General features: G+C 46.1%; 1 protein-coding gene and 1 long non-coding RNA gene across 2 annotated transcripts in view; one reads left to right on the forward strand and one right to left on the reverse strand.

The window, feature by feature from the left end:
- Positions 1 to 310: 310 nt before the first annotated feature.
- Positions 311 to 5,330, reverse strand: LOC118214325. Its single transcript, XR_004762609.1, has 3 exons — positions 5,275 to 5,330; positions 4,113 to 4,176; positions 311 to 624 (listed from the first exon to the last, which is right to left on the reverse strand). It is a non-coding gene; the product is annotated as an uncharacterized LOC118214325 (long non-coding RNA).
- A 262-nt stretch (positions 5,331 to 5,592) lies between these two features.
- The window catches only part of LOC118214321 (Krueppel-like factor 7), a 26,710-nt gene continuing 6,896 nt past the window's right edge, over positions 5,593 to 25,406 (forward strand). The window contains exons 1-2 of the mRNA XM_035394211.1: positions 5,593 to 6,074; positions 22,646 to 23,234. Coding sequence (XP_035250102.1) covers positions 5,973 to 6,074; positions 22,646 to 23,234 — 691 coding nt within the window. The 5' untranslated portion in view covers positions 5,593 to 5,972. The remainder of the gene's footprint in view (positions 6,075 to 22,645; positions 23,235 to 25,406) is intronic.

The following is a 25,406-nucleotide window of genomic DNA, read 5'->3' on the forward strand; positions in this document are numbered from 1 at the left end:
TGAGCGATATTAAACCAGACCGAGCCTGAATTCACGAAACTCCAGTGAGGTTAAAAATAAGTCCCTAGTGTGAAACCGACTGGCTGGCCCAGTTTCAATAGTTAAAGATAAATAGCATGTATTGAAGAATCTGTTAGAGCAAATAGACAAAGTGATGTATGGATGGAGATGTATTTAGACCTTCATGATACATCATGGCATGTGTTTGTACCAGAACAGCGCTGGGGCTGGAGTGGTCTGTGAACTCAGGGTAGGCAAAAGGGACAGAAATACAAAAGGACTAGGAACTATGTGGTTATTATTACTCATTTTATTTTGCAGTGCTGCTGGGAGGCTCAGTCAACTACGGTACTATGTTGGAGTGCGTGGATGAGAGTCCCACAGTCTTGGATCAAATCCGGACTGTGCCAGTGCCAATTGTGGCCGGTAGCTCTATAGCATGGAGCTGTAATTGGTGAATACGTTGCCCAGCGTACGGGAGGGTCCAGTTGGTTAGGTGGTCCGTGTTTCATCACTCTCTATCAATCCCCTGCTGGTCAATCGGACATCTGTGGACTGTATGCCAAAGCTGTATATGAGGTGTCTTCCTCTGACTCCACTCTATGTGAGCTTGGCTGAGGGTTGCTGTGTCAAAAGAAACAGGCAGGTGACACCATATTTTTCAGAGGAGAACCAAGAATATCTTCACTCTCCTGAATCATAAGTGGGGACCGCGTATGAAAATGGCTACAGATAATTAATTGGACATTCCAAATTAGGGTGAAAACTGGCACAGACTGAGCCACATTTAACCTTTCAATGTGTAAGAGCACAAATATGTGTTTAGAATGTTAAAGATCCAGGAAACTGAAATCTGTGGATTCTATGCTGATGTGTTGTTGTAATACTTTATTTACTAATGGCTCATAAATATTTTTAAATGATTCTTACAAAAAAAAAAACCTGGCATCAATGGGCGGGATTTACTGTGTGTTAGTTACGTAACAAAAACTCTAAGCACAGTGAAATCCTTCCTACATAATATGAAAATGATGCTCTTGTCACTGTTCTGTGTGGGCAAAGTTAAGTTGAAAATGCCTAAGCATTGCCCCTTCTCTGGGTGCGAAGAAAGCAACACACTTTTTTTTCCAGGAAATGAAGAGACCAGCAAGAAATGGGTTTTATTTCTGGAGTTCACAGGCACAGCAATATTGCAACAACCCTTCCAGTTAGTATTTGCTGTGCCCATTTTCGCCTGGAACTTGTCACAGAACAGCTGTGTGATGGATCATAATTAGGCCTACCGTTAGCTAGCGATACTTAAATATCTTTCAAGCTTATACATGTGGAATCAAAGCTTTTCTGTATTTGGGTGCAATGTCCAGAGTTTAAGACTGTGTAGAGTCTAATGTTAGTGTACAGTAGCTCAGTGTTACAACATTATTGCACATTGAATGATCAAACCCTAATGGCAAACCCTAATTTATCTTGCTTTCTTTCATTTTGTCTGGTAGTGTAATGTTACTGCATGGGACAATCTGCTCTAACAGGCTCTAACAGCAACAAGACATGGTTTACTTATGACGTGTCTTATGGATGTGAATGTTAATGAGCGCAGGATACACGCCCACCCTGTCCTTGTCTGATGAACAGGTCACAATAATCTAATACTGTTGATTAGATTAAATGGTTATAACACGGTTAAAAACTTGAAGCAAATATTAAGAAGACAATCCATCATCACTTTTGGGATATACAACCAAAATCCAGTTTCCTGGACCTTTAAGTGAACATACTAATGGTGATGTAACAATCATTACTGACAGAATTTTGATAAAACATTCCAAAAAACCTACTCTTGAAAGGATTAACATGGGGGATACCGTGCTGAAGCACATTTGTTCAATAAGCCCAAGTAGCGCTGGAACTGTACCCATGTAGAGTGGAAGAAGCAGAAAGAATGTAAACAACCCACAGTTTGTTGCTACGTGTTTACACAACCGTGAGAGTGATCCTGGATGAACAGCACCACAACACAGCACAGAACAGCACACCAGAGCGTTCACATGCACCGTCAGCTCTGTGGTCCTCATCTACCCTTCCCCCACATCGTTAACTACAGCGTCAACTCAGAAATGTTAGTTTTGAACCTATGCTTAAGAAGAGAGAGTATGTCCAAAGTACTGACATGAAAATAGAGATTGTGAGACAGGAACTCTGCAGGAGAAAGCGTTGTCTCCCACTGTATTTTAATTGTTCTTGGAAACTCTCAAACAGTAAACGCTTTGTGAACAAAGAACAAATCTTGGCTGACAAAACCAACAGGCACTTTTAAATCTACTAACCTTAAGCACTGTACCTTACTGACTTTAAAACTGAAAATATATAAACTGATCATTTATATTTACTATGATATAATTCATCTGTTCAATATAATTGATTTGTAATCAGTAAAACTTTTGTTGTGTATTGTTAGACTTACCCTTACCACTGTTTTTACATTGGTTGTATGAAAAGACATATTCAAGACTGCCTATCTGAACATCAACATGTCATTAGGACCATTAACCAGGATTATCCTATCGCCAGGCACTTTGCAAAGGCTCATGATGTTAATGCATCTCAATTGCAAATTGAGGCCATTGAAAATATGAAATGGTGATGGGGATTAAAATGCCTCTTAGATGGCGAACTTCCTGGATTCTTTGAATTACCCCAAAGTGTTTGATTTACTGTGCTTTTCATATATGATTTTCTTTCTACTTTATTGCGGTTATATAGAATCTTTCTTATTTTTCATTAAATCCCATGATCCCTCTGGCTAATTCTCTGATTGGTTACTAATTCCACGTGTATGATGTTTTTTCTGTTGGTTATATGGCCTCTGATGAAGAGCCATGTGGCTGAAAGTTTTTAGCTGTTTTTGCTTTTAACTATTTATGTGCAATAATCCAATGTAATAAAAGCTGTCTTATCTTCGTCATCACACAAGAATGCCTTGGACACCTGGAAAGTAAACTATAGTATTCATATTTTTCTCACTTTAAAATTGTTATCAGTGAGCATTTAATTTCCCCCTTTTTTAAAAAAAAAATTTTTTTTATTGGAACAACTACATCAAGTGTTTTGTACACAAAAGTAGCTAATCGATTTTCCAATTTTTCTGCTGGCAGGGAGCTAGTTGGGGCATCTAAATCTGGCAGCACATCAATGAATTTTGTAATGGTAGAGGTAGCAATAGTGCACCCTGTGTGCAGCATGGATTCAGATTTTGCAGGCTGGATCGACTGCAGTGCAATTTGACAATGGTCTGAAAGCACAGGATTATGAGGGTGAATTTCAACACCACTAACAGTAACGATGCCAAAACTTAATCCACATCTAATCTAGAGTATGGCTATGATAATGTGTGGGGCCAATAACATTTTGTGTAAAATCCAATTGATTCCAAAATAGCCATGAATGTCAATGCAAAGGAGTCGTCTGCATTTTCAACATGATGTCACAAATATGTCATAACTTAGAGCTAAGTGAGAAAGCAATTCTACAAATCCATGCGCATCACTGCAATAAGAACCAGGCCCGCACTGGACCGTAGGGTACATAACGGCACAAACAGCGAGGGACCATGCAGTTTTTCTCCATTCAGCTGGCCCAGTTTTCCACATTGTCCCCAGCTGAATGATGACATACACACAGCACACAGATGTCCGCCATGCATGCGGCACGGGCACTCTGGTGTTTCACTGGAGCCCCGCGGAGCACACAGACAGACTCAGATTCACTGCAGAAAGAAAGCACCGAATTGCAGATTTCACATTAATGGGATGTGGACAATATAGGTCAGTTCTCGACACACATCGGCTGGCTCCTTGTTGTCTTAGTCTTTCAACACAATTTACTTTCCCCAGAGGAGGGAAATAGTTAAATTAGTCAGTGTCCTAAAAAAACTGTAAAATTAATTGAGTCATATAATATCCTGCTGTATTATTTTCCCACAATGCACTTGAGCAGATTCAGTCTGAGCTGCTTTCACGCTTGTGGAAATTGATGGGTTTGTTAGATACATCCAGAGATTAACCATGAGTGTCCAAAGACTAGAATAGACAGGGTGAGTATAGTTGAGTCCTTACTGATGCAGGCCTCACGAGTGGCTGGGACAGGCCTAACCATCATCAGCTGTCCATGACCAGGAGCCTACAGAGATGAACCAAGGATGGAAGGAAATGTTTTAGAAAGGACCGGCAGGAACAGTTATATATTTTTTTTAAAACGTCGTAATTCTGCAGCCCATCCCATACATACAAATGCCACTTTATAATAATTTAAATTCGCTCAAAAGGATTTGCTCTTATAGTGATGGTGTTTGCCAGACTCCAAACCACTGACTTAAAGTTTAAGGAAAGCAACAGGTTGACCATATCATTCCACGTGTGCCATCAGTCACACTGAAGCATTTTCGACCACGCATTTTGAAATGTTTGTGCGTAAATTCTCTCCATCCCGCATACGAACTGAGGAATCAGTTCCCTTCCAGGAGTAGGGAAAATGAATCCCTGCTTTATTTAGCTGTATTGATCCTTCCTAGTTTAAAGCGCATAATAAACCAGAATGAGTTCATGTACTCCCTGAGAGACAATGTGCAAATACATATTTCTGAAATATGACTCGGTCCGGTGCATAAACACATATGCCTTAATAATGACTTGGTTTGGAACACACCCACCGATTTTAGCTTTTTCCCTGGCTATGCCGTCAATAATACGTTTTAAACTTTTAGTGAAGAAATCATGCATGTTGATGACCTAAAAAATCGAAAAAGGCCATACACCATAACGCAGATCGGGTTGGTCTTAACCTTCGGCATCACGACTGATTGTTTTGTAAAAATGCAGTAAAGATGACAACTTTGTTTTCCACGTAAACAATCGAATGGTTGGTGCGTGTAAATCAGCTGGAGAGCTACTTATGAAAGGGTAAATATTCGAAAACCTGCCAATCAACAACCGACTGTGAGCTGTACGACAAAGCGGGTGTTCATATTTCTGTTTCTATTTCAGAGAATACATGGGCATTTCAGGCAGCCGTGGGAAAAATCACAAATCGTTCCCGTCAACTAGTGGCACATATTCTGCAAAATCAATGGACTACAAAAGCAGGGCCTCTTATAGAAAAAAATGCGTTATAACGCACTTTCTTTGGTTTCTTCGATTTACTGAGCGCAACGGCATCGATAAAATATATATATATATATATATATATATATATACATATATATATACAAAAAATGCTCACTGCAATTGCAACAGCTCTGACCAGAGCTCAAGATATCATCTCCTCTCGTTCGAGCCTTACTTCAGAAAATGTGCACGAGCGCGTCTGTGCGATTTATATAGCCCTCTAAAAATAGCTCACCTTTCACTGCCATGTAGAGCTCGAGTGACAGCCTTGAAGAGCCAATCTCCTTATTCTATGGGGTTTAACTCCTCCCTAATAATGCACTTTAGCGCCGCCCTAATTGGTCGCGTATGAGATCATCAACCCTATTTACCTTATATGGCAACGCATGAGTTGATTGACAATAACTTCCCCCCGCCCCTACCGCCCCTTGGCTCGCACCGCACACTAGACAGCTACCCAACTACTCGCCTGCTGTAGCAGCACTGCTAAGAGAAAAAGCTACCTGGAATTTAAAGAGCAAAGATTTTAGCCTGGAAATGCGGACATAGATATGGACGTTTCATGTCATCAAGCTTGCATCCCAGTTCTCGGCTGAAGACCTAAGGGTTCAAACACCAGATAAACGGGATTGCACTTTAGTAACACGCTTTTAAATGTTTCTCCAGATTTTTCAGTCTTTTGTGATACATCTTCACTTATTATAGCACAACACACTCGGATGTGAACGTTTTCTTGTTGTCGTTACTGACAATAAAACAAAAGTGGGCTTTTTTTACTGGATCAGTTAAATTGTTTCTGTACGGAACATCGACATGGACGTGTTGGCGAATTACAGTATTTTTCAAGAACTCCAGCTCGTGCATGACACCGGCTACTTCTCTGCGATGCCTTCCCTAGAAGAGAACTGGCAGCAGGTGAATAGTTTTACATTACTTCGACTGTGTTCCCGTAATCATTGTTATAGTTAACCTGCGGACGCCAGCTAGACCTCGCGTGCAAACACACGCTGCTCCTCTGTCAGACCAAAACAGCCTGAACTCCAGTAGAGGCGGAACTCGTGGCGTAGTCTTCAGCTGCAAAGGAGCGCACTTTCCTACTTGAAATATTTCACAAGTTCTGCTCACTTGTATACAATTTTTCCGCACATCTTTCATTGCTTGTTATTGCTGTGTTATGATTATTGAAAATTCGAAAACCAATGAAGAAAGTAAATAATGTTTTGTACATTCTTAACTTGTCGTTTAAGAAATAGGTGGAAAGTAATATGCAACTAAATTGTTGAGAGTGTTTTCTCCGTGTGATTACAATGCTAAATGAGCTCATGGCGTTGTATTGATTGCCGAATGCAGAACGCACATCGATCTGCCAGTCCGTCCGTCCTGTTTTGCGTCAGTTTTAAAGCATTGAAAACCTGACCACGTGCAGTACAAGTCAGTTGCATTTTGAAGTAATTTAGAAATATAAATTGAGGACTTTATGAATATGTCTGTGCTTTCAACTCCTTTGTACTAAGAGCAGTTAATAAATTACGCATGAACACTGGGATGGGGGTGGTGCAAAGATGTATGTCAAGCGGCCATGAAAAAAGTGTTCAAAATCGGAACTAAGATGGAATACACGCTTGGATTAATTACTGTTATTGGTTGCGTCGTGTTTGGCACCTGTAGAAATAAAAACATTGTGTCCCATGTCACATTATGACTGGGCGCTTTCGCCTTGCACTCATTTACTGAAATGAAGCCTTCCGCAGGGGATGGCAGACAAAGCACGCACATGGTCAAACAGATTTTCACTCTTTATGTTCTACGTCCAACATACTGTACTGTGCGTGGGCTCGTGTCAATTCAGGAATGGTGATTTATCGTATGTGTCTTTATTATTAATATTTAATGATGTTGCTTTCCCTGTGCTGCTGCTGAGTCCGGGGAATAATTTAAAGGGGCGTGCAAAGGTCTGTCAGCTCCTCACCAAAGCCGGGGGGACTGGGGCGTGCGCCTACAGTAGTTTCGATTCGTTGTTCAGAGAAGGATCAGCGCCACGCGACACCCTGCATCCCGCATAAACGCGATTTTGCGCACGTACCAGCTCATTGCTATTCCATGTGCTCGCGTGTGGGGAAGTGCGGCGGGGCAGTTATTTAACAGTGGTCTGCGAGGTTCCAGCGCCGCCCCCCTCCCCCGCCGAGCGCACCCCGAGCCTGGCTGTACGTTAATGGAAAGCTGGGCTCTGGTCGGTTGTATACTGTCCGGCCACTTTTCGCTATAATTGGCCCCTCACTGTCAGTAAGACAGCCGGACCACTGCCTGGAGCTCCATCTATCTTTCCCGCTGGCCCCCACTCAACCATTCCCATCTCTGTCTTCTCAAATTGCATGGTATTTTTTTATCTGTCATTTATATATCTCAAATTGCATGGTATTGTCATTTATATAAGCTCATATGTATTTGTGCTTTGTGTTTGGTCCTTTGTGGGCATTCTCTTTCTCTCTCGCCCTCCTTTGAGTGTGTGTGTCTGTACATGCACATGCACATGCAAACGCACACCTGTAATTGACTGTGTGTGTGTGTGTATTCACACGTTAACATGCATGCATTTGCGTGGCAGTACATATGTGCTCAGGGGTGTGTGTGTTTGCGTTTGTATCTGTATGCATGTGTATATTCAGCCGATTAGCCATCCACATTGGGGGGGGGGGGGGGGGGGGGTTAACTCTTCCTGTTTGCCCAGCTGGCTACCTGCTGTTCCAGTGACACAAACCTGCAGGATGGGTTTGTGCAGGCGGCAGCTAGTGGAATCAGAGTCAGGACTCCGTGCTGATTAAAGTGCCCCTCCCCCCTCCCAACCAGCACGCCATTTCCTCCATATCAAAGCGTGGGGCTGGGGAGGTCGGTGGCGTAGGGAACACTGCACTCACCGCTCTCTCAATGCGGGAGAGACCTGAACACTGCACTCACCGCTCTCTCAATGCGGGAGAGACCTGAACACTGCACTCACCGCTCTCTCAATGCAGGAGAGACCTGAACACTACAGTCAGAGCTCTCTCAGTGCAGGAGAGACCTGAACACTACAATCAGAGCTCTCTCAGTGCAGGAGAGACCTGGACACTACAATCAGAGCTCTCTCAGTGCAGGAGAGACCTGAACACTACAGTCAGAGCTCTCTCAGTGCAGGAGAGACCTGGACACTACAATCAGAGCTCTCTCAGTGTAGGAGAGACCTGGACACTACAATCAGAGCTCTCTCAGTGCAGGAGAGACCTGAACACTACAATCAGAGCTCTCTCAGTGCAGGAGAGACCTGAACACTACAGTCAGAGCTCTCTCAGTGCAGGAGAGACCTGAACACTACAATCAGAGCTCTCTCAGTGCAGGAGAGACCTGAACACTACAATCAGAGCTCTCTCAGTGTGGGGGAGACCTGGACACTACAATCAGAGCTCTCTCAGTGCAGGAGAGACCTGAACACTACAATCAGAGCTCTCTCAGTGTGGGGGAGACCTGAACAATACAATCAGGGCTCTCTCAGTGTGGGGGAGACCTGGACACTACAATCAGAGCTCTCTCAGTGCAGGTGAGACCTGATTTCTATAATCACAGCTCTCTCAATGCAAAGGATTATAATAGTGTCCCTCCCCCCTCCCAAGGAGCCTGAACCCAGAGAGAGACTGCATCTGAAGGCCAGCCTGTCTTTCCCCTGCAGTCTCCGTAGTCGTCCGACTGGCTCAGTCACCCCTCTTTGATGGGGGTGAGCTGGTAATTGGGTCATTCTGTGCCTCTGTCTCCACTCTGTCTCGCCAGCCTGTTCCGTGCCCGTTGGGCTGGTTTCTCGTAATATTTCGTCACTCCTGTTGTTTCTGTTTTTGTTGTTTTCGTTACGGCTCTGTAGTTGAAGCTCGAGGAAGCGGAGGCATCCTCTCTTACTGATTTTCCTTCCGTAGTTTAAATTTAGATCACAGAGCAGTGCTTGGCTGGAACCTGGGCCAGCACTATGACAAGCAGCACTGGGGAGAGACGGGCCTGGGGCACTTTTGGAAGTTTGGAGAAGAGCTAGGAGTACTCTGTCTTCATGGAAAAGAATATGTGAGCCATAACTCCGATGAAGTAATGCCTCAGTGGGGGGGAAGTGGCTCATAGGCTGAGCCGAGGTTTTCTTGGGCTAGATTGACGACTGGCTGGTATTACTCATGTTTGGGGGCTGACGTGTACGGCACATGCTCAGTGCCCTACCTGCTGTATTGGGACAGTGGCTGGGTCTCTGGTTGAACTAAAGGGGTTAATTAGTATTCGCACAGGATATGAGGTGCAGTATGTGTCTGCCCACCCCCCCCCCCCCCCCCCCATTATACACCCCCATTAATGCAATGATATACCCAATCAATACAGGATTACACCATAGTGCTGTGGGATTATCACTTTTCCATTTCAGCTTCATTTAAATGAATGGAAAACGTTGTTCATTTTTATATATGTATTCATTAATTAATTTCATTTTATATGTTCTTATATATTTTTCATAACAATGTATAGAGCCGCATTTAAGATACAAATAAACTTGAGCTACAGCTCAGACCTGGAAAAGGGGGAAATAATAAAAAAACAAAAAATGTGCTACTGTTTCCTAGAGATAGTTCTAAGGAACTTTATTCCAGGAAGTTTTTGTGAAGTTTTCTTCAGTGTTCTCCCCCTGACTACCTCCTCCCTCAGCAATGACAGTTTACTGCCTATTAACAATGTTAATCTAAAACAGAAGTAGTACATTTTCAGTGTCTAGAGTTATTACTAAAGCTAATTATAGTTATAGCATAAAAAATGCCCTGTTGTAGGTATGAGTTTTGCTTTTGGGACTATTTGTTGCAGGCTCATATTGCTTTGAATCAATGTAGCTTGCAAAGTCATTGGACTTACTGGAGATACCAGTAAGTTACCGTTAGGTTAATGACACCAGTTGCCATTAGCTTAGTGTTTTCATCAGCCAGCTGAGCTTGTGCTTTTTATTCGATAATGAATTGCTAATAATTTGGCCTGTGCAAGATATTCAATATAGTCCAAAGGACTCAGAGTTGAGACCAAAGATTAAATAATGTTGCCGATTCACTTACATTCCAGCCAAATGTGTTTCTTTGTCCCCCTCCTCTTTTCTGGAAACATGCAGCAGCACGCAACAGCTGTGTGTACGTTTGTGTGTTTGCTTGACACCACCCCCGACAACCATGTGTAATGTGGTTTAGGGTTTTTGTCAGAAGAATTTATTTCGGAAAGAATATCGTACAACGTAATAAAAATTAAATAGGGAATAAACCATTGATCGATTGTTCACAAATATGAAATTCAGGGCTAGATCCACATTAATGCAGAACTGCAGCCTAATTAATACAGGAACACAACTCCATTTATTCCAGACTGCATCCGCATTAATACAGTACTGCACCCCTGCTAATACAAGACTGCGCTCTGTAGTACAATATTATCTATCCAGCAGTACAGCACTGAACCCCCGGGGTACAGTACTAAACCCTGAGGGTGGCTGAGGGACCCATAGTGAATATCCAGGCATCTGATTGGTTGTTCTTGTAAAATAAGACAATCTGCAGCCATCTGCTGCAGAGCCAGCGTGTCTGCGCAGGTCCCTCTCACTGAATTGCACTGCATTAAATCCATTTGGCGGACACTTATCCAGAGTGACTTACCAAACCAAGAGTAGAAAGTGCTCACTAAGCCCAGTCCTTCAGAAAAGGATAATTGATATTCTCAGAGCTAAGAAGTTCTTAAATTCTTAATCGCTTAGAACTGTTAAGAGCAACCGTTCTGTCAGCATAGTCAAGTGCTAAAACAAACATTCGGCTGCCCTGCAGTGTCTCTGCTCGCTTGGCTCCTCCCCCTTCTGCTCCTCCTCCCCGTGGCGCTGTACTCGGCTGAATGAGCCTCCTGTTACCGTGGGTTACGATAATGCCGGTTATATAATCATCAGTGGAGCGCGGCGGCCGCTGCGCTCGCGCGGCGGTGGACTGTGGCTCGCGGCGGGAAAGTACCTGGGACTCCGCGCTGGAGAGGAGAGCAGGGGGAGAGGGGGAGGAAGAGTGAATGAGTAAAAATCCCAGAGAATTCCCAGATGAGGAGAGCGAGGGAGGGAGGGAGGGAGGGAGGTGGAGAGATAGTGAAGGAGAGACAAAGAGGAACAGGGAGATAAGAGAGAACAGGAACAGCAGACACGGACGTGGCTGCTGACATAGCCCGAGGGAAGAAGTGTGGCAATACAGAAAAAAACACCATTCATACAACGCATCCTTACGCTTGATTTATAATAATGAGAGGGAAAATAATGAGAATTTGTATTGCTGTAAGCAGCGGCAATATTTTGAAGAACGCTGCCAATATGGAATTTTGAATGTGAATATTCAGAATGAGCTGAATGTTTCGGTTTGAGTGAAAGAAAAAGAGAAAGAAAGAGTGGGGGGGGAGAGAGGACAAACACGGGTAGGCGGTGTTCTTGGCAGAGTTTCGGCAATGTGGGCAGACTGGCCAGTTAGTCTGAACAAAACCAGTCAAACCAGTTTTGCCTTTACCATGGCAACACTGCTACTTAACTGAGTTAAAATTTTACCCAGCATGACCCTAGCCTACCGTCAACAGTTTCTATACACTGTAATAAAATATAACAGGGGGAAAGACATTACTGAATCTAAAGTTTCTGTGAGCCTAAACTTATCATCTTTTGGCAGTGAATTCTCTTTTCTTTTTTTGTATTTTACAGTGTTACCAACACTTAATTGCTACACTGTGTAAGAGGAGAAGGGCATTATCCACAGTAATAGAATGGCAGATTCCGGGAAATGGTCTATTGTCCAAACAAGTCAGGAAAGACATCTCTGAATAAAAATGACATTGACAGGCATTGTGGGAAGCTTGTCCTTGTCCGTCATTGTCTGGAGGTGTGAGCCATCATTTTCTATAAATTTACCCTCACTGTAGAAGTGAGTGAGAAAGAATCTGCTCCATTACATTACATTACATTTATTTAGCTGACTGCACCAGGTTTCAGCTCAAAAGGGCATGTTTAAAATGATAATTGAACTTTAATGCATTTTTTATGAGTGCGTTTATATTATTTATCCTAGGAATCAGCAGATATGGGTTTCTGCTCCGTAGGGCTGCGCGTGTTTGCACTGCAGTGCGGAGACCAAACTGACTTGAACCCGGAGGCAGGGAGGCCGTCTGTGGGGCAAGTTCACGGGGTGAGCCGCGGCCCTGGGGCCCTGAGCCCAGCGCTGGGACGCGTGCGGTCAGGGGGTCAGCTGCTGGAGGCCGTGGGTCGAAGGGGTCAGGGACCCTCCGGTGACGCGGCTCGTCCCCTGAAACCTGGAGTGCTGTGATTACCCCGGGCTCTGGGGCTGATGGGTAATTGGTGATGTCATATGTGTTTCTCCCTCTCTGTCAGCTTCTCCTCCAGTGGCTTTGTGGGAAGGATATGGGCGGGGGGGGGGTCTTTTGATGGTCATGGAAATATCAGGGATTTGCCTTCGGTTTTTCTCCATTTCTCCTTATCTGCCCATAACCACCCCTCTCTCGCTCTTTCTTCCTCCCTCTGCCTCTGTCTGTGTCCCGCCCTGCCTCAGTTCCTTTCTCTCGTTCGTCCGTCTCTCTCCTGGTGGACTCTGATACCTTTCTGCTGTGCTCCGGAGCGAGCCTGTACTGTTTTAACCCGTAGTAATAATTGAATTATAATTGAGTGATTACTCTGGTCTTCGTTCGGTGAGGGGAAGGCTTATGTTTAAACCTCCCGGATGGGGTCTCTGTGAGCACCTCTCTGCAGAGAGGACTTTTATGGCTGCCTGCTGGGCTTTTGCCGAATTAAATGACTCCCACTTTGGCTAAACCCGATTGAAATTCCCTCCCGAAACCACCAAGAAACAAATTCAACACATCTTCAGAGCCCGAGGGAGGGTGGGTGAGAAGTAGCCAAGATTAGCATACCGAGGCTCTTTTTCTATGGTATTCATAGAGCTACAGTTTCAAAGGCAAACGTTGACCTCGGAGTGTTTGAATGGAAGGTCAGGGAGATTGCTCTGCATTTTAAGAAGCTTCTTTATCCACCTGCCGGGTGACATTGTGGTCCTGGCTAAAGAGTGGTGTGTTGGCGTTTTTTTTGTTTTTGCGTCTTGAATAAACACACTGGAACATGCACACATTGAGACTCACACATAGGGGCGCAGAGAGAGCTGAAGGAACGTTATCAGTAACTGTAGAAGGGACAGACACACTAGCAGCCTGATATGTGGTCATATACCACCTCATAAAGGAGTCACAGAGGACACCAAACTGGTCTCCAGATTGCTATTAATAATGTATAAGTTTAATATTGTGGGACAAATTCTTTATATAGTTGTTAGTTATCAGACATTATTATTATTAGTTTTATTTTTTCATATGTCTATATGCTAAACTGCATAGTCATTGTTATACTGTTGTTAATGGTCATATTTTACATGTTGGTTATGCATATGGTTTAGCAGTACTGCATTGGTCCTCCTGAAAAAGCACCGTTGACTTGAAGTTGAGGGAGAAATAGAGTGAAAAAAGACAACAGAAGTGTCTGTGAGGCAGTATGAGGCCTGAGCGCTTGTGCACTTGTACACTTGCGCACGCGTACCCACTCTGAGCAGTCCTACCCGTACTCAGGACACAGCTCAAACCTCCTCCGCGCGTTCACTCCGAAGCGGCGTTTTAACCTTGGATTCCGAGCCCGGCGCATACATCACGTCGCAGCTGCGAGCGCTGCGCGGGGGGCGGCGACCTCGCCTTCTCAGCCTGTCGGCGCCGCAGGTAAATCACCCCGCCGTCGGCCGGGCGACGGCGCTCCTGACGAAGTCTCAACCTGCCGGCGACCTCGGGTGATGCTGTCAGGAAGGCAGCGGCGCGGCAGGGGAGGCGCACGCTTGCGAGCAGATTGGGATGAGGTGCGGTTCATACGCAGGGTGTGATAATCTCACACACCACCTGAATCCCGTTCTTTTTTTACAGTTTTGGGCTGCTTGTTAAAAAGAGGTGAACTACTTCACTCGCAAGGAAGGGATGTCTGAAGAAATGCCCTATATTAAGACCAGACCTGTTCTTCCTCTTTGTTATTTTTGATAGTGGGTGAGCGCGTGAAGCTTCCTTATTTATTTCTCCATTCACTGGGCTGTGCGAACTGACTCAGTGAATGGCGCTTGGAGGTGAGCCTGGATAGGTGTGTGATCCATGACTTGGGTTGAGCCTGCATAAGTGTGAGCTGTGTGTTAGGTTGAGCCTGCGTGGACAGATAGGCTGATCCATCGTGACGGAGTTGCGTTGAGCCTGTGCAGGTGTGGCCTATGTGTTAGGTTTGGCTCTGACTGTGGGATGGGGCTTCAGAGTTTGGAGGACTCATATTTGCTTCTGGGTGCTGGGCAGAGTCAGGAGTCCATGCTGATCAGTGCTGGGTGGAGTCAGATTGCAGGCATGACATAGTACCTATGGCAACCAGTGCTAGGCGGAGTCAAATCTGTCATTCAGGGAAGCAGCAGCTGATGCAGTACCAGTAGCAGAGCTAAATGGGTCGAAGCTATTTTAATCAGTGATGCAGCTGCAATACCTGAGAGAGATGAACAACATGCTCACACCAAGTGTGTGTGTGTGTGTGTGTATGTGTGTATATGAGAATGTATGTGTGTGTATGTGTGCGTGCGTGTGCGTGTGCATGTGCATGTGTGTGTATGTGCGTGTGTGTGTGCATGTTTGTGTGTGTGTATATGCGTGTGTGTGTGTGTGTGCGTGTGTGTATATGTGTGTATGTGTGTGTGTATCTGTGTGTGCGAGCATGTGTGTATTACAGAGTGCAGCACAGAGCAGGCTGTGTGTTGCTGTGCATTATTTAAGTGTTCACTACAGGACAGAGAAAAGGAGTGGCACAGGCTCTGCTGGGGGCCTGTGTTTGTCTCAGGGTCGCCCTGCTGTCACTGCACAGCACCTCTGCACAGCCCCTCAGAGCGATGCTGAGCGCACCCTGCAGGAGTATCTGTGTGTTCATGTCTGCACGTTTGTGTGTGTGCACACAGTATGCTTCTGTGTGTGTATGTGCGCATGTCATTGTGTGTCTGTGTGCTTCTGGTAACGGGCGGTTGAGTAGCTTATGGGGGGGTCAGTACTGATATGTGCAGTCAGACAGACAGGAATCTCAGTGTGGGACAGCAGTGGGGAGGTGGGGTTGGGAGGGGGAGGGGGTGCTTAAACATGGGAGCATCTCACTTGCAAGGGAACCTGTGGCAGTCAATGCACCAGTGATCCCCCTGACCAGACAGTCACTGCACCAGTGATCCCCCTGACCAGACAGTCCCTGTGCCAGTGACTTGCAGGACCAGTCACTGTGCCAGTGATTCTTCCAACCAGACAGTCACTGTGCCAGTGAAGTAATGTATCATTGTATGAGGTAGATAATCATGTTGTGCTGTGTTATCAGGGGTGATACCTTGCCTTGTTTTCCTCACAGGTATCAGACTCTCGTATCACTGCCCTGGTCCTGCAGGACTGGGAATTTGCCCTCTGCATAGACGAAGGGAATCAGGAGCAAGGCTATAGCCAGCAGAACTGGGCTGTAACTGGGAGAACGGGTCTGTCTGTAGCTGGGGGAACGGGTCTGTAGCCAGGAGAACGGGTCTGTCTGTAGCTGGGGGAACCGGGCTGTCTGTAGCTGGGGGAACCGGGCTGTAGCCGAGGCAGCTGTAGTGTGCGCTTTGCTTTGCTGTCTCCTGTAGTGAGATCCATCTGCCAAGAGAGAGAAAAGTGCCAGGTGGCAGAATTCCACGGAGCTGTTTCCTGGGCTGCTTTGGTCTGTCTGCAGGCCGCGTTTCAGAGAGACAGACACATGTTGCATCCTGCACCAGGCAGCTGAAAGCGCTGGCAGGTACAGGCCGGCCGGCCAAACCCAGGCCTGCCGCCCTCCATCTGCAGAGCCAGAAGGAAGTGAGGTGGCGAGGACTGGCCGGCCTGTTTGCCAGCTGTAGCCTCCGTAATTACTGCTTCCGCGGATAATGGGCTGGGCGGGAGCAGCGATTTAAAGAATCTGTTTACGTGCACTCGAGTGAGCGCCGGAGAACAGGGCCTGCCGCTATCGCCGGGAGCAGCAGCGGCTGATCTCCCCTATCTCTCCCGTGCGAGAGCAGCCTGTGGACCAGCGGGCGCTGGTCATTAGCGCTCTCGAGCAGCTTCCTAATCCTCTCCCTCTGCTCTGTTAAAAAAAAGCTTTCGAACGACCCTCACGCAGGGTCTGAGTGTGTGTGTGTGTGTGTGTGTGTGTGTGTGAGCACTTGTGCCTGCAGGCACCTGTGCATGTGCAGCTGTGTGTGCGCTTGTGTGTGTGCATGCATGTGTCTGTGAGGAGAGATGACAACACTCTGCAGAGTGCCCTACTAATGAGACGTATCCTCTTGCCTCCCTTGACCATTTCCCAGAATCCTGTGGGGGTTTTTGCTTTCATATTTCAGTGAGAACAGGGTATGGCTTGAAGGTGTTGTAGGGCAGAAAAATAAAACCATTGTACTCAGACATAAGATTAAAAGATAAGTTACAGCACCTCAGGGGACAAAAAACAATTCACTGGGGAGCCAACCAGTTGACACTTCTTTTTCTTTCTTTCAAAAATTGTAATCCTTGACTCCAGAGGACAAAAAGAACAGATATTTCAGGCTCTAGGCATTTGTGAGTGTGTTGAATTCCGCCCCCCCCCCCCTTCACCACATATCCCGTCCTCACATATCCTGTCTCTTTGCCTCTTTGAATTTCCTGTGCGCTTTCGTCCTGCTGGCCAGGGGGGATGTAAGGAAGGGGGGAGGAGGGGTGTGAGGGGTGAGGAATGTCTCTCTGTCACTAAGACTCTTAGGTCTGGAGGAAAGAGACAGCTTTCTGCAAGCCCTCAGGGGGGCGCTGCTGAGACAGGATGTGGGAGGTGGGCACAGAGAGAGAGAGAGAGAGAGAGAGACAGAGAGAGAGAGACAGAGAGAGTGAGAGAGGCTGTTAGTGATCCAGCATGGGGGCATGGCTCTCTGGCGAGTTAGTGGCGTTGACTGACAGAGATCAACACCACTAACTCACAGAACCCTTCAGATATTATAAGGAGCCCTTAAGGCTAATTTTATTTTCTGCCACTCAACACATTTAAAAAAGTGTCGCTCAACCAAAATGAAGGTTCTGCGTGACATTTGGCTTTTATACAGTGAAGGCCTGCAGGGAGGGCTCTGTGGTGAGGAGGCGCCAGACTCCTGACCATGTGATTACATTTGTAAACTGTTCAGTCACACTGCATGACAAAGTATGATTACATAAAATTCTATTCGTGACAGTCATGCAAGACGTTTTTCAGTTGAAAATGCGTTGTTTTTGTCAAAAGTATTGTGCGAAAAAGTATAAATTAAGCTTTAACCTCTTTAATAAGTATCTCTAGCTCACGTATTAAAGGGGTTCCAGTGGAAGATCCAGTTGAGATTTCCAGTAGAGGTGGACAGGATCTTTCTACTAAGCCTGAGACCCTGCCTCTATCAGTGAGATGATACCTTCTCCATCCCTCTCTCTGTCTCCATCTCTTTCTCTCTCTGAGTGCGTTTTCTCAGCAGGATGCATTGAGTGAGAATGTGATTCTTATCAAGTTGCCAGGTCGTGCTTATGGTGCTTTGGCAGGCGTCCATTTTGTTTTGGTTTTTTTGTTTTTTTTTCCAATAATTTTGTCTTTTTAATATCATGTCTGTTTTCTTTTTCCTTTTTTGAAGGAGAATATTTGTCAGGTGAGATGTCCCAGTTTCCTTCAGGGTTGTGGCAGTTGACATTTGAAAGCAATACCATAGAAATAAGTGCTCTTTTGGAAAAGGATGGTGGGGACGTTGTATGTCTGACATGTGACTGGATGCAGGGTGGATTGGTTAAATGCCATCACCCCAGTGCCCCCCATCAGCACTGCTCTGACACACTGGGTCCGGTCGTGTCTGCTCTGGGGCCTCTGGTCTCCTGTGCTTAGATCAGGTATCCGGGTCAGAGAGGGAAGGTTTGCTGATGATGACCGAAGGTCTCCAGGAACCCTCTGATTGGCTGCTGGGTCCCTCCTTTACCGTCTTCAATCCTAAGGAGTCTCTTGTTGGTGGAGCTACTCCTCGCACAGACAACATTAGTGAAGTAGTTTGTTTGCCTGTGTGCCTAGAACCCAGTAAATAAAACTAAAAACGCTGCGGAGGTCTTACACTGTAGAGTTCAGTGTTTATTTCATGTTTTAGCTTTTAATATGCGCGGGAGGATTGTTTCTTTCTTTTCTTTCTCTCCTTCACGCTTGGCGTGTTGATTCGAGCCACGTTCGCACCGTGTCCCCCTCGAGCTCGGTAAAATAGCAGGTAAAGGCGAGCGGACCGTTCCGCGTTTAGGAGACAGTATCCCTGTGAACCTTAAACAGCAGGATTGCGACGCGCCGTTATCCGACACGTGTATCTTGGGAACGACGCTGTAGCATATAAAAATGTGTTTGTGTCGGATGTCAAAAAAAAGAAATAAAGGAATACAATTGACTGACGGTTCAAAACAGAAATCTTCCCGTGGAGGCCTGGGAAGTAGTTACATAACTTTAACTCTCCGTGTGTGTGATCAGTGCTATTATATAAACTCCCTGTCCGATCAGTGAACTTACACACTGTCTATGGCTAGTGCTCTTACACACACTACAGTCCTCTTACCCCCTGTGTGTCGTCACTGCTCAGACACACACGCCGTGTACGATCATGTGATCAATAATACAATGTTTAGAGAGAAAGACATTTTTGTTTAGCAAGTATTTTTCTATCCAGTGTTAAATAAATATTGCTGATATTCATGGAAGCGCTTTAGCTGGGTTTGAGCAGCGGAGGGCTAGGCGTACAGCTCAGAGCACCCGAGCGGGGGAGATGGATTCTGGCCCGCAGGAGCTGGATTTTCTGCTCTCGACGCGCAGCGCGTGCGGCACGACTGGCAGGGCGTGCCAAATCAGCTCTGCCACGCCTCTTACACCCGGAGAGGCTGGCACGCCAGGCGCCCCATTACATCAGGGCCAAACGAGGAGGCCGGGCCTGCCTCCTCTTGGTGGAGAGCGGGGTGCGCTTATTACTGTACTCACTTCTGTTCATAACCTGCCGAGGGGCATTCGTCCGAGCGCTAATTGCTTCACCGCCTGAGAGAGGCGTTGTGCTGGGGGGGACTGTGAGAGGGTGGGGTTGGGCGCAGGTTCACGGATTAAGCAGGGAGAGGGGCAACCGCACAGCAGGAGAGTCTGAGAGAGGACACCCTGTCATAGACTGGTTATTAAAATTTTATCAGAGGGGGTGGGGGCCTGAGGAAGGGGGTGGAGGCATCTAATTAACCTTGCTGAATGTGCACACACACAGCGGGCTGGGTTTTTGTTTTTGGCTGTGACATTGTTTCTGTGGCTGTGTCTGTACTGTGATTGCTCTCTCTCTCTCTCTCTCTCTCTCTCTCTGTCTATCTCTTTCTCTCTCTCTCTTTCTGTTTCTGTTTCAAGGACAGGAGATATTCCATGTTACTTGTACTTGAGTGGCAAAAAAAGAAATAATTTAAATAATCACACTTATACTCTCTCTTTCCATCTCTTTTAAGGCAGGTTTACTTGTTGTGTCGATGTGTTGAGCTGATCCTCGCTGCGCTATGGAAATGGCTGAATATTGTATGACAGTTAAATTAAGAGGAATGTGCTAATTAAGAGGGCAATGGGAATAATCATTTGAATGTCCTGCTGATTTGAACTCTGACATGGTGCTGGTTATGATCCTATGAATGTACTTAGATTTTTTTGACACAGATACTCACACAGACACATACACACGTGCGCACACACACACACACAGATACTCCAAGACACTCTTCTCCCCAAATTAGCGGTCTCTTCGCCCAGTCAATTGAGTGGTGAACCTCTCAGTTCCAGCTGGGCAAAACAAAAAGACAAAAGACGAAACGCAAACGGTCTGAACCCTGAAGTGGGGAAACCATAAAACACGTTTACAGAGGTGTGCGGGTGGGTGGAGCCGCGTCGTTAGCTTAGATAATTTGCTGAATCCGTCATCAGAAATCGGTGGGACTTAACCGGCTGGGCTAAGGGAGACAGCTCCCCTTTCCTACCATCTTGCTCCAGCCGGTGTGCAGCATTAGCCCATTTGTACCGTCTCTCACCCGGCTTCAGTCTCACCCTCTGTCTCGCTGTCCTCGTTTGATGCCTGCTTTTGCTGAGCTGTCTGCTGGAGGTTCAGATCACTGGATATGGGAAATGAGCAGGCCCTCTAATACGGTCTCTTGGATTATCTCCAGGGAGGTTGTAGGGGACCGGATCGTGCTTTTGACCCATTTCTGAACTGAATTCATTGCATAGTTCCTGTAAGTGCAAGCAGTATGGAAAGCAGGGAGAAAACCACTGACATCAGCCTCTGAGATTCTCTGATTTAGTCCACCTTTTGCCTTTTTGACCTCTCTCGTTCTTTCTCTCACTCTCTCTTTCTCTCTCTGTCTCTCAAGGACAGGAGATATGCAGTATACCCAGTGTTACTTGTATATAAGCTATACCTATATTGATTTCCTTTATTGTGCTTCAGTGATATTGTAATACATAGTAGCCAACTAACATTTGAGTATGTTTCCCAGAGTCCCACACGCACTCCGCAGGGGGGCCCTGTGTGCGGATGTCAGATTTCCTTGTTTGTGCATTGTTCTTTAATTCAGCAACGTTTGTCAACAGTGTCTATCCACAACGGCAGTCTCCGGAGAGCTCTTTCTGATTTACGGTGACATGCAAATTTGCTTTCTCCGTGGCGGGGAAGAGTAAAAGGGAAGAAGCATTATTTTAAAAATGAAACGCGGAGCGTTATCGTCGAGCGACAGATGGCGGGTTAAGTGTCTGCTACTTATTTTCTTGGGAATAAGGAGTTGGGCGAGAGCTGGAGAGGCAGTCTGTCATGTTAAAAGTCCCGATAACCGGAATATGGCAGCTTTATTTTATGCTGATGAAGTGGATAACAGGCCTTGGCGGTTCTGCTGGGTTCTGTCCGGGCTGCGTGCGCGTCGGCCTGTAATGAGCCAGAACAACGGCGTCAGAACCCAGAGACAAATGTGATCCGGACCGTATAGAAACTGCTGAGGAGTCGTTTTGTGGGGCCGTGTTGGGTTTTATGGCAAAGCATTCCTCACATTAAGCTGTAATGTTTCCCATACAAAAGAAAGAAGACCGTATCGGACATTTTCTATAGTGACAGCAAGTTTTCTTTTTTCTTCTTTTTTTTTTTAAAAAAGAGGGGCTTATTTATTTCTCGGGATGTGTGGTGATTTAGGGGTTCGGGAGAGCGGCGGAAATGAAATGCTCGCCGCGGAGGCGCAGATAAAAAACGGCTGGTTCCCTTCACGGGCCGGAGCGGATCTGGAACAGCGGGCGCGATAAATCACTCCGAGCTGCTCCGTCTCCCGGGGCCCGAGAGAGAGCAGCGCTCCGGCCCAGGTGGCTGATCTGAAGTCCCGCGCATACGCACGGCACGGGGGCTGGGGGGGGGGGGAGGGGGGGGGGGGGGAGGGGGGGGGGTTCAGAGAGGGTTAATGGGTCCAGTCCATGAGCTCATTCTCCAGTCATGGTGACTGTAATGAATGGGCTTTATCCTTCATTTTAAGCTTAAAAAATTTAAGTCAAAACATTCTCTTTAAAAAAAACCCACGTTTTATGTGATATATATATATATATATATATATATCAGAGTTTGTGTTAGACAGCATTGGCAGTTTTTGGCCAGTAAAAAAAAAAAAAAAAGGCTATAGCCTAAAATGTTGCTTCTTATAAGTTCAAATATGCATTTTGTTAATTTTTCTGAAGAGCATAGCAGCTTTTCAGAAATAGCATTGTTATCCCCCCAAAAAATCACTGCAAGAAACAGTGATTTATCACATCAAAACGGCAATGAGAAGCCAACCGTCTGCCAGAGAAGGTTATGTGGCTAATGCAAATTTCAGGCTGCAATAAAACTTACAAGACATTCAATTTCAGGTCAGCAGCTGCCCACTTCCATGTCACTGCAAATGAATATGTCGGCAGTTGGCTATCATAGGCCTAATTATATTTTTTTCCTGTTATAAATAGGCCATTTTATTCTGTCAGAATTTGATGTATTTCAATAGGTCTAAATATGAGCTTGATATGATCCGCAAATTGTTGTTTTATTGCCTTGTTGTTAAATGAATCGTTCTGCACTGCTGGCTAAAGCCAATTAATGTACCATCAACAATCCAAATAGGCTATGTTATGGTATTTGTCTTGCACTAGGTGAACAGCAGAAGTAGCTTCTATTAGCCTAAGAAGGTTTTTATTCTGTTAGAGGTTATTCCTCTTTATTCAGAAGAGGGATCTGTCTCATTAAACAGATAGGAGGCTTTCTCTCTGCAGAGCGTGGTGACTTACTGCTCTGCGATTTCCACAGACCTGCCTGGAGCTGGAGAGGTACCTGCAGACAGAGCCCCGGCGGCTGTCAGACTTCCTGGAGGAGGAGCTGGACTCCCTGCTCGCACCCGCCTTCCTGCACGCGGAGAGCGAGGAGGACGACCTGGCCGACCCCCTGCTGCCCCGCCTCCCCGACCTGCCCGGCTCCGCCCTCCCGCCCCTGCTGGCCGCCGCCTCCGCCGCCAAGCCCCGCCCAACCCCCACCAAGCCCCGCCCCTCAGCCTCCAAGGCCCTGGAGCTGGGCGCCAGCGCGGCCCAGCTGAGCGCCGCGGTCACCTCCCTGACTCCGCCCTCCTCCCCGGAGCTCGGCCGCCACCTGGTGAAGCCGCCCCTGGCCACGCTCACCGCCGGCACCCTCACGCTCAAGCTGGTGGCCAGGAAGGCCGGTGGGCTGGCCGCTGCACACGCGCTGCCCTCGCTGACCTGCAGGGGGCAGCAGAGCGATGGCGAGTTGGGTGGGGGAGACATCCCCGAGAACAAGAAGAGGGTCCATCGCTGCCAGTTTAACGGCTGCAGGAAGGTCTACACCAAGAGCTCACACCTGAAGGCACACCAGAGAACACACACAGGTAAGACATAAGGTCTGGAGTGTCCTGGGTTTGAGTCTCCAAAGGAACACTACTCTACAAATGAGATGTACAGTCATCAGTATACATTTTAGCATTAGCTCATGTATTTGTGTTCCTTTTAACTTGGTAAATGGAGGGATATTCCATTAAGGATCAACAATATTAGCTTTTAGAATATGTGTTTTGTCATTTTTGTCTTTAAAATGATTCTGGAGCACAATCCTGCTTATCAACATGCCTGTAAAGCTCCTTTGAATTTCATTCCATTTCTAATATGGAAAGGAATAATATCAGACCTGACAAAACCCCTAAAATCCCTTTTGAGTCCTGGCAGGCAGTGAAGCTTAGGCCTGTCCTCAAAGGGAGGGGCGCGTGATTCCCCCCCCTCCACAGCACCGAGACTTCCCTCAAAATCAGGACTGATTTCCCCTTCACTGTGACCTGGGCTCAGAACTGCTGAGACTGCCATTCAGGAGCGCCTTTTGAAGAGAACGTTTCTCCCGTGATTGATAGGCTGAATGGAATGACTGTCTGCTTTTGTTCATTTAGTAATGTGACATTTTTCTTTTACATTTACCTGAAGACAAGCATACGGTCTGGTGTATGTGGTGCACTGGAAAGGAAGTTTACAACAAGTCCACAGTTAGAGAAATAGCTTCCTAATTACTCCTGGAGAGTACCAGTGCGAAGTAAGTGGCAGGAGTGGTAATGTAGCTTCATGGTAAATCACAGGTTTCCATTGTACCCTTCAGTCAGGTAGCTATGGTAACCATGAATTTCTCCAGCAGATATCCAGGTGTTGAAATGAATTGTGTGTGAAATAAATGTCATCTGAGATAAGTGGCTGTGGATGAGGGTGCCCGCTGAGTAAATTCGTTTAGTGACGGTGTGAGTGAAGATCAGGGAATCCCAGACGACTGCAGAATGTGAGGCGTGGGGTCCGTGTGAGTCTCCCTGTGGTGAATAAGTCTCCCTTCACTGCATGATGCTGGTCCTGAAGAGTGGCGCCACTTAACTGGACCCTACGACCCTCCGGGGCCACACTCTCAGTCCTCAGCCTCGATCCGGCTGTTTGTTGCCTCGCTGGTTTTACTCAAAGCCGTAGTCCTCGCTGGTTTTACTCTAAGCTGTAGTCCTCGCTGGTTTTACTCAAAGCTGTAGTCCTCACTGGTTTACTCAAAGCTGTAGTCCTCACTGGTTTTACTCTAAGCTGTAGTCCTCGCTGGTTTTACTCTAAACTAATAGTCCTCGCTGGTTTTACTCAAAGCTGTAGTCCTCACTGGTTTTACTCAAAGCTGTAGTCCTCACTGGTTTTACTCTAAACTGTAGTCCTCGCTGGTTTTACTCTAAACTAATAGTCCTCGCTGGTTTTACTCTAAACTATAGTCCTCACTGGTTTTACTCAAAGCTGTAGTCCTCGCTGGTTTTACTCTAAACTATAGTCCTCACTGGTTTTACTCAAAGCTGTAGTCCTCGCTGGTTTTACTCTAAACTATAGTCCTCGCTGGTTTTACTCTAAACTAATAGTCCTCGCTGGTTTTACTCAAAGCTGTAGTCCTCGCTGGTTTTACTCTAAGCTGTAGTCCTTGCTGGTTTTACTCTAAACTAATAGTCCTCGCTGGTTTTACTCAAAGCTGTAGTCCTCGCTGGTTTTACTCAAAGCCGTAGACCTCGCTGGTTTTACTCTAAGCTGTAGTCCTCGCTGGTTTTACTCAAAGCCGTAGACCTCGCTGGTTTTATTTTAGTCTTGGTGTTTCTGCACCCTGGAGCCACAAGCTCCTCGTTTGTTTCTTTATGAGACAACTTAAGAGATGTAATTAGCTTAATCCTTGTTTTAGGATCTGATGTCCATACATTACTAACACAGTAAGATTAATATTACTGGAAAATTGAAGTACCCTGCATGGAAAATGACTTCGTTCTGCCTGGCTTTGTAAATACCATTTCTTAACAGATAAGATTTTAAGCTTTTATTGCACTATATTCTGTCGGTTTCGCAGAAAGGGACCAAGAAACAGGGAAACCTCAGGGAATATGACATAATATGCAATATCAATTTCCGATAACTGACCTCAGAATGATTTTCTGTTTCCAGTTGGCTGAGGGAGTGTGATTCATTTCCAGCACTGGTAAAGCAGGTGGTGGTGTGGGTGTGTGGGTGTGTGGGTTGGG

This window comes from Anguilla anguilla, chromosome 15 (genome assembly GCF_013347855.1).
Source record: "Anguilla anguilla isolate fAngAng1 chromosome 15, fAngAng1.pri, whole genome shotgun sequence".
In the NCBI taxonomy this organism is placed as follows: Eukaryota; Metazoa; Chordata; class Actinopteri; order Anguilliformes; family Anguillidae; genus Anguilla; species Anguilla anguilla.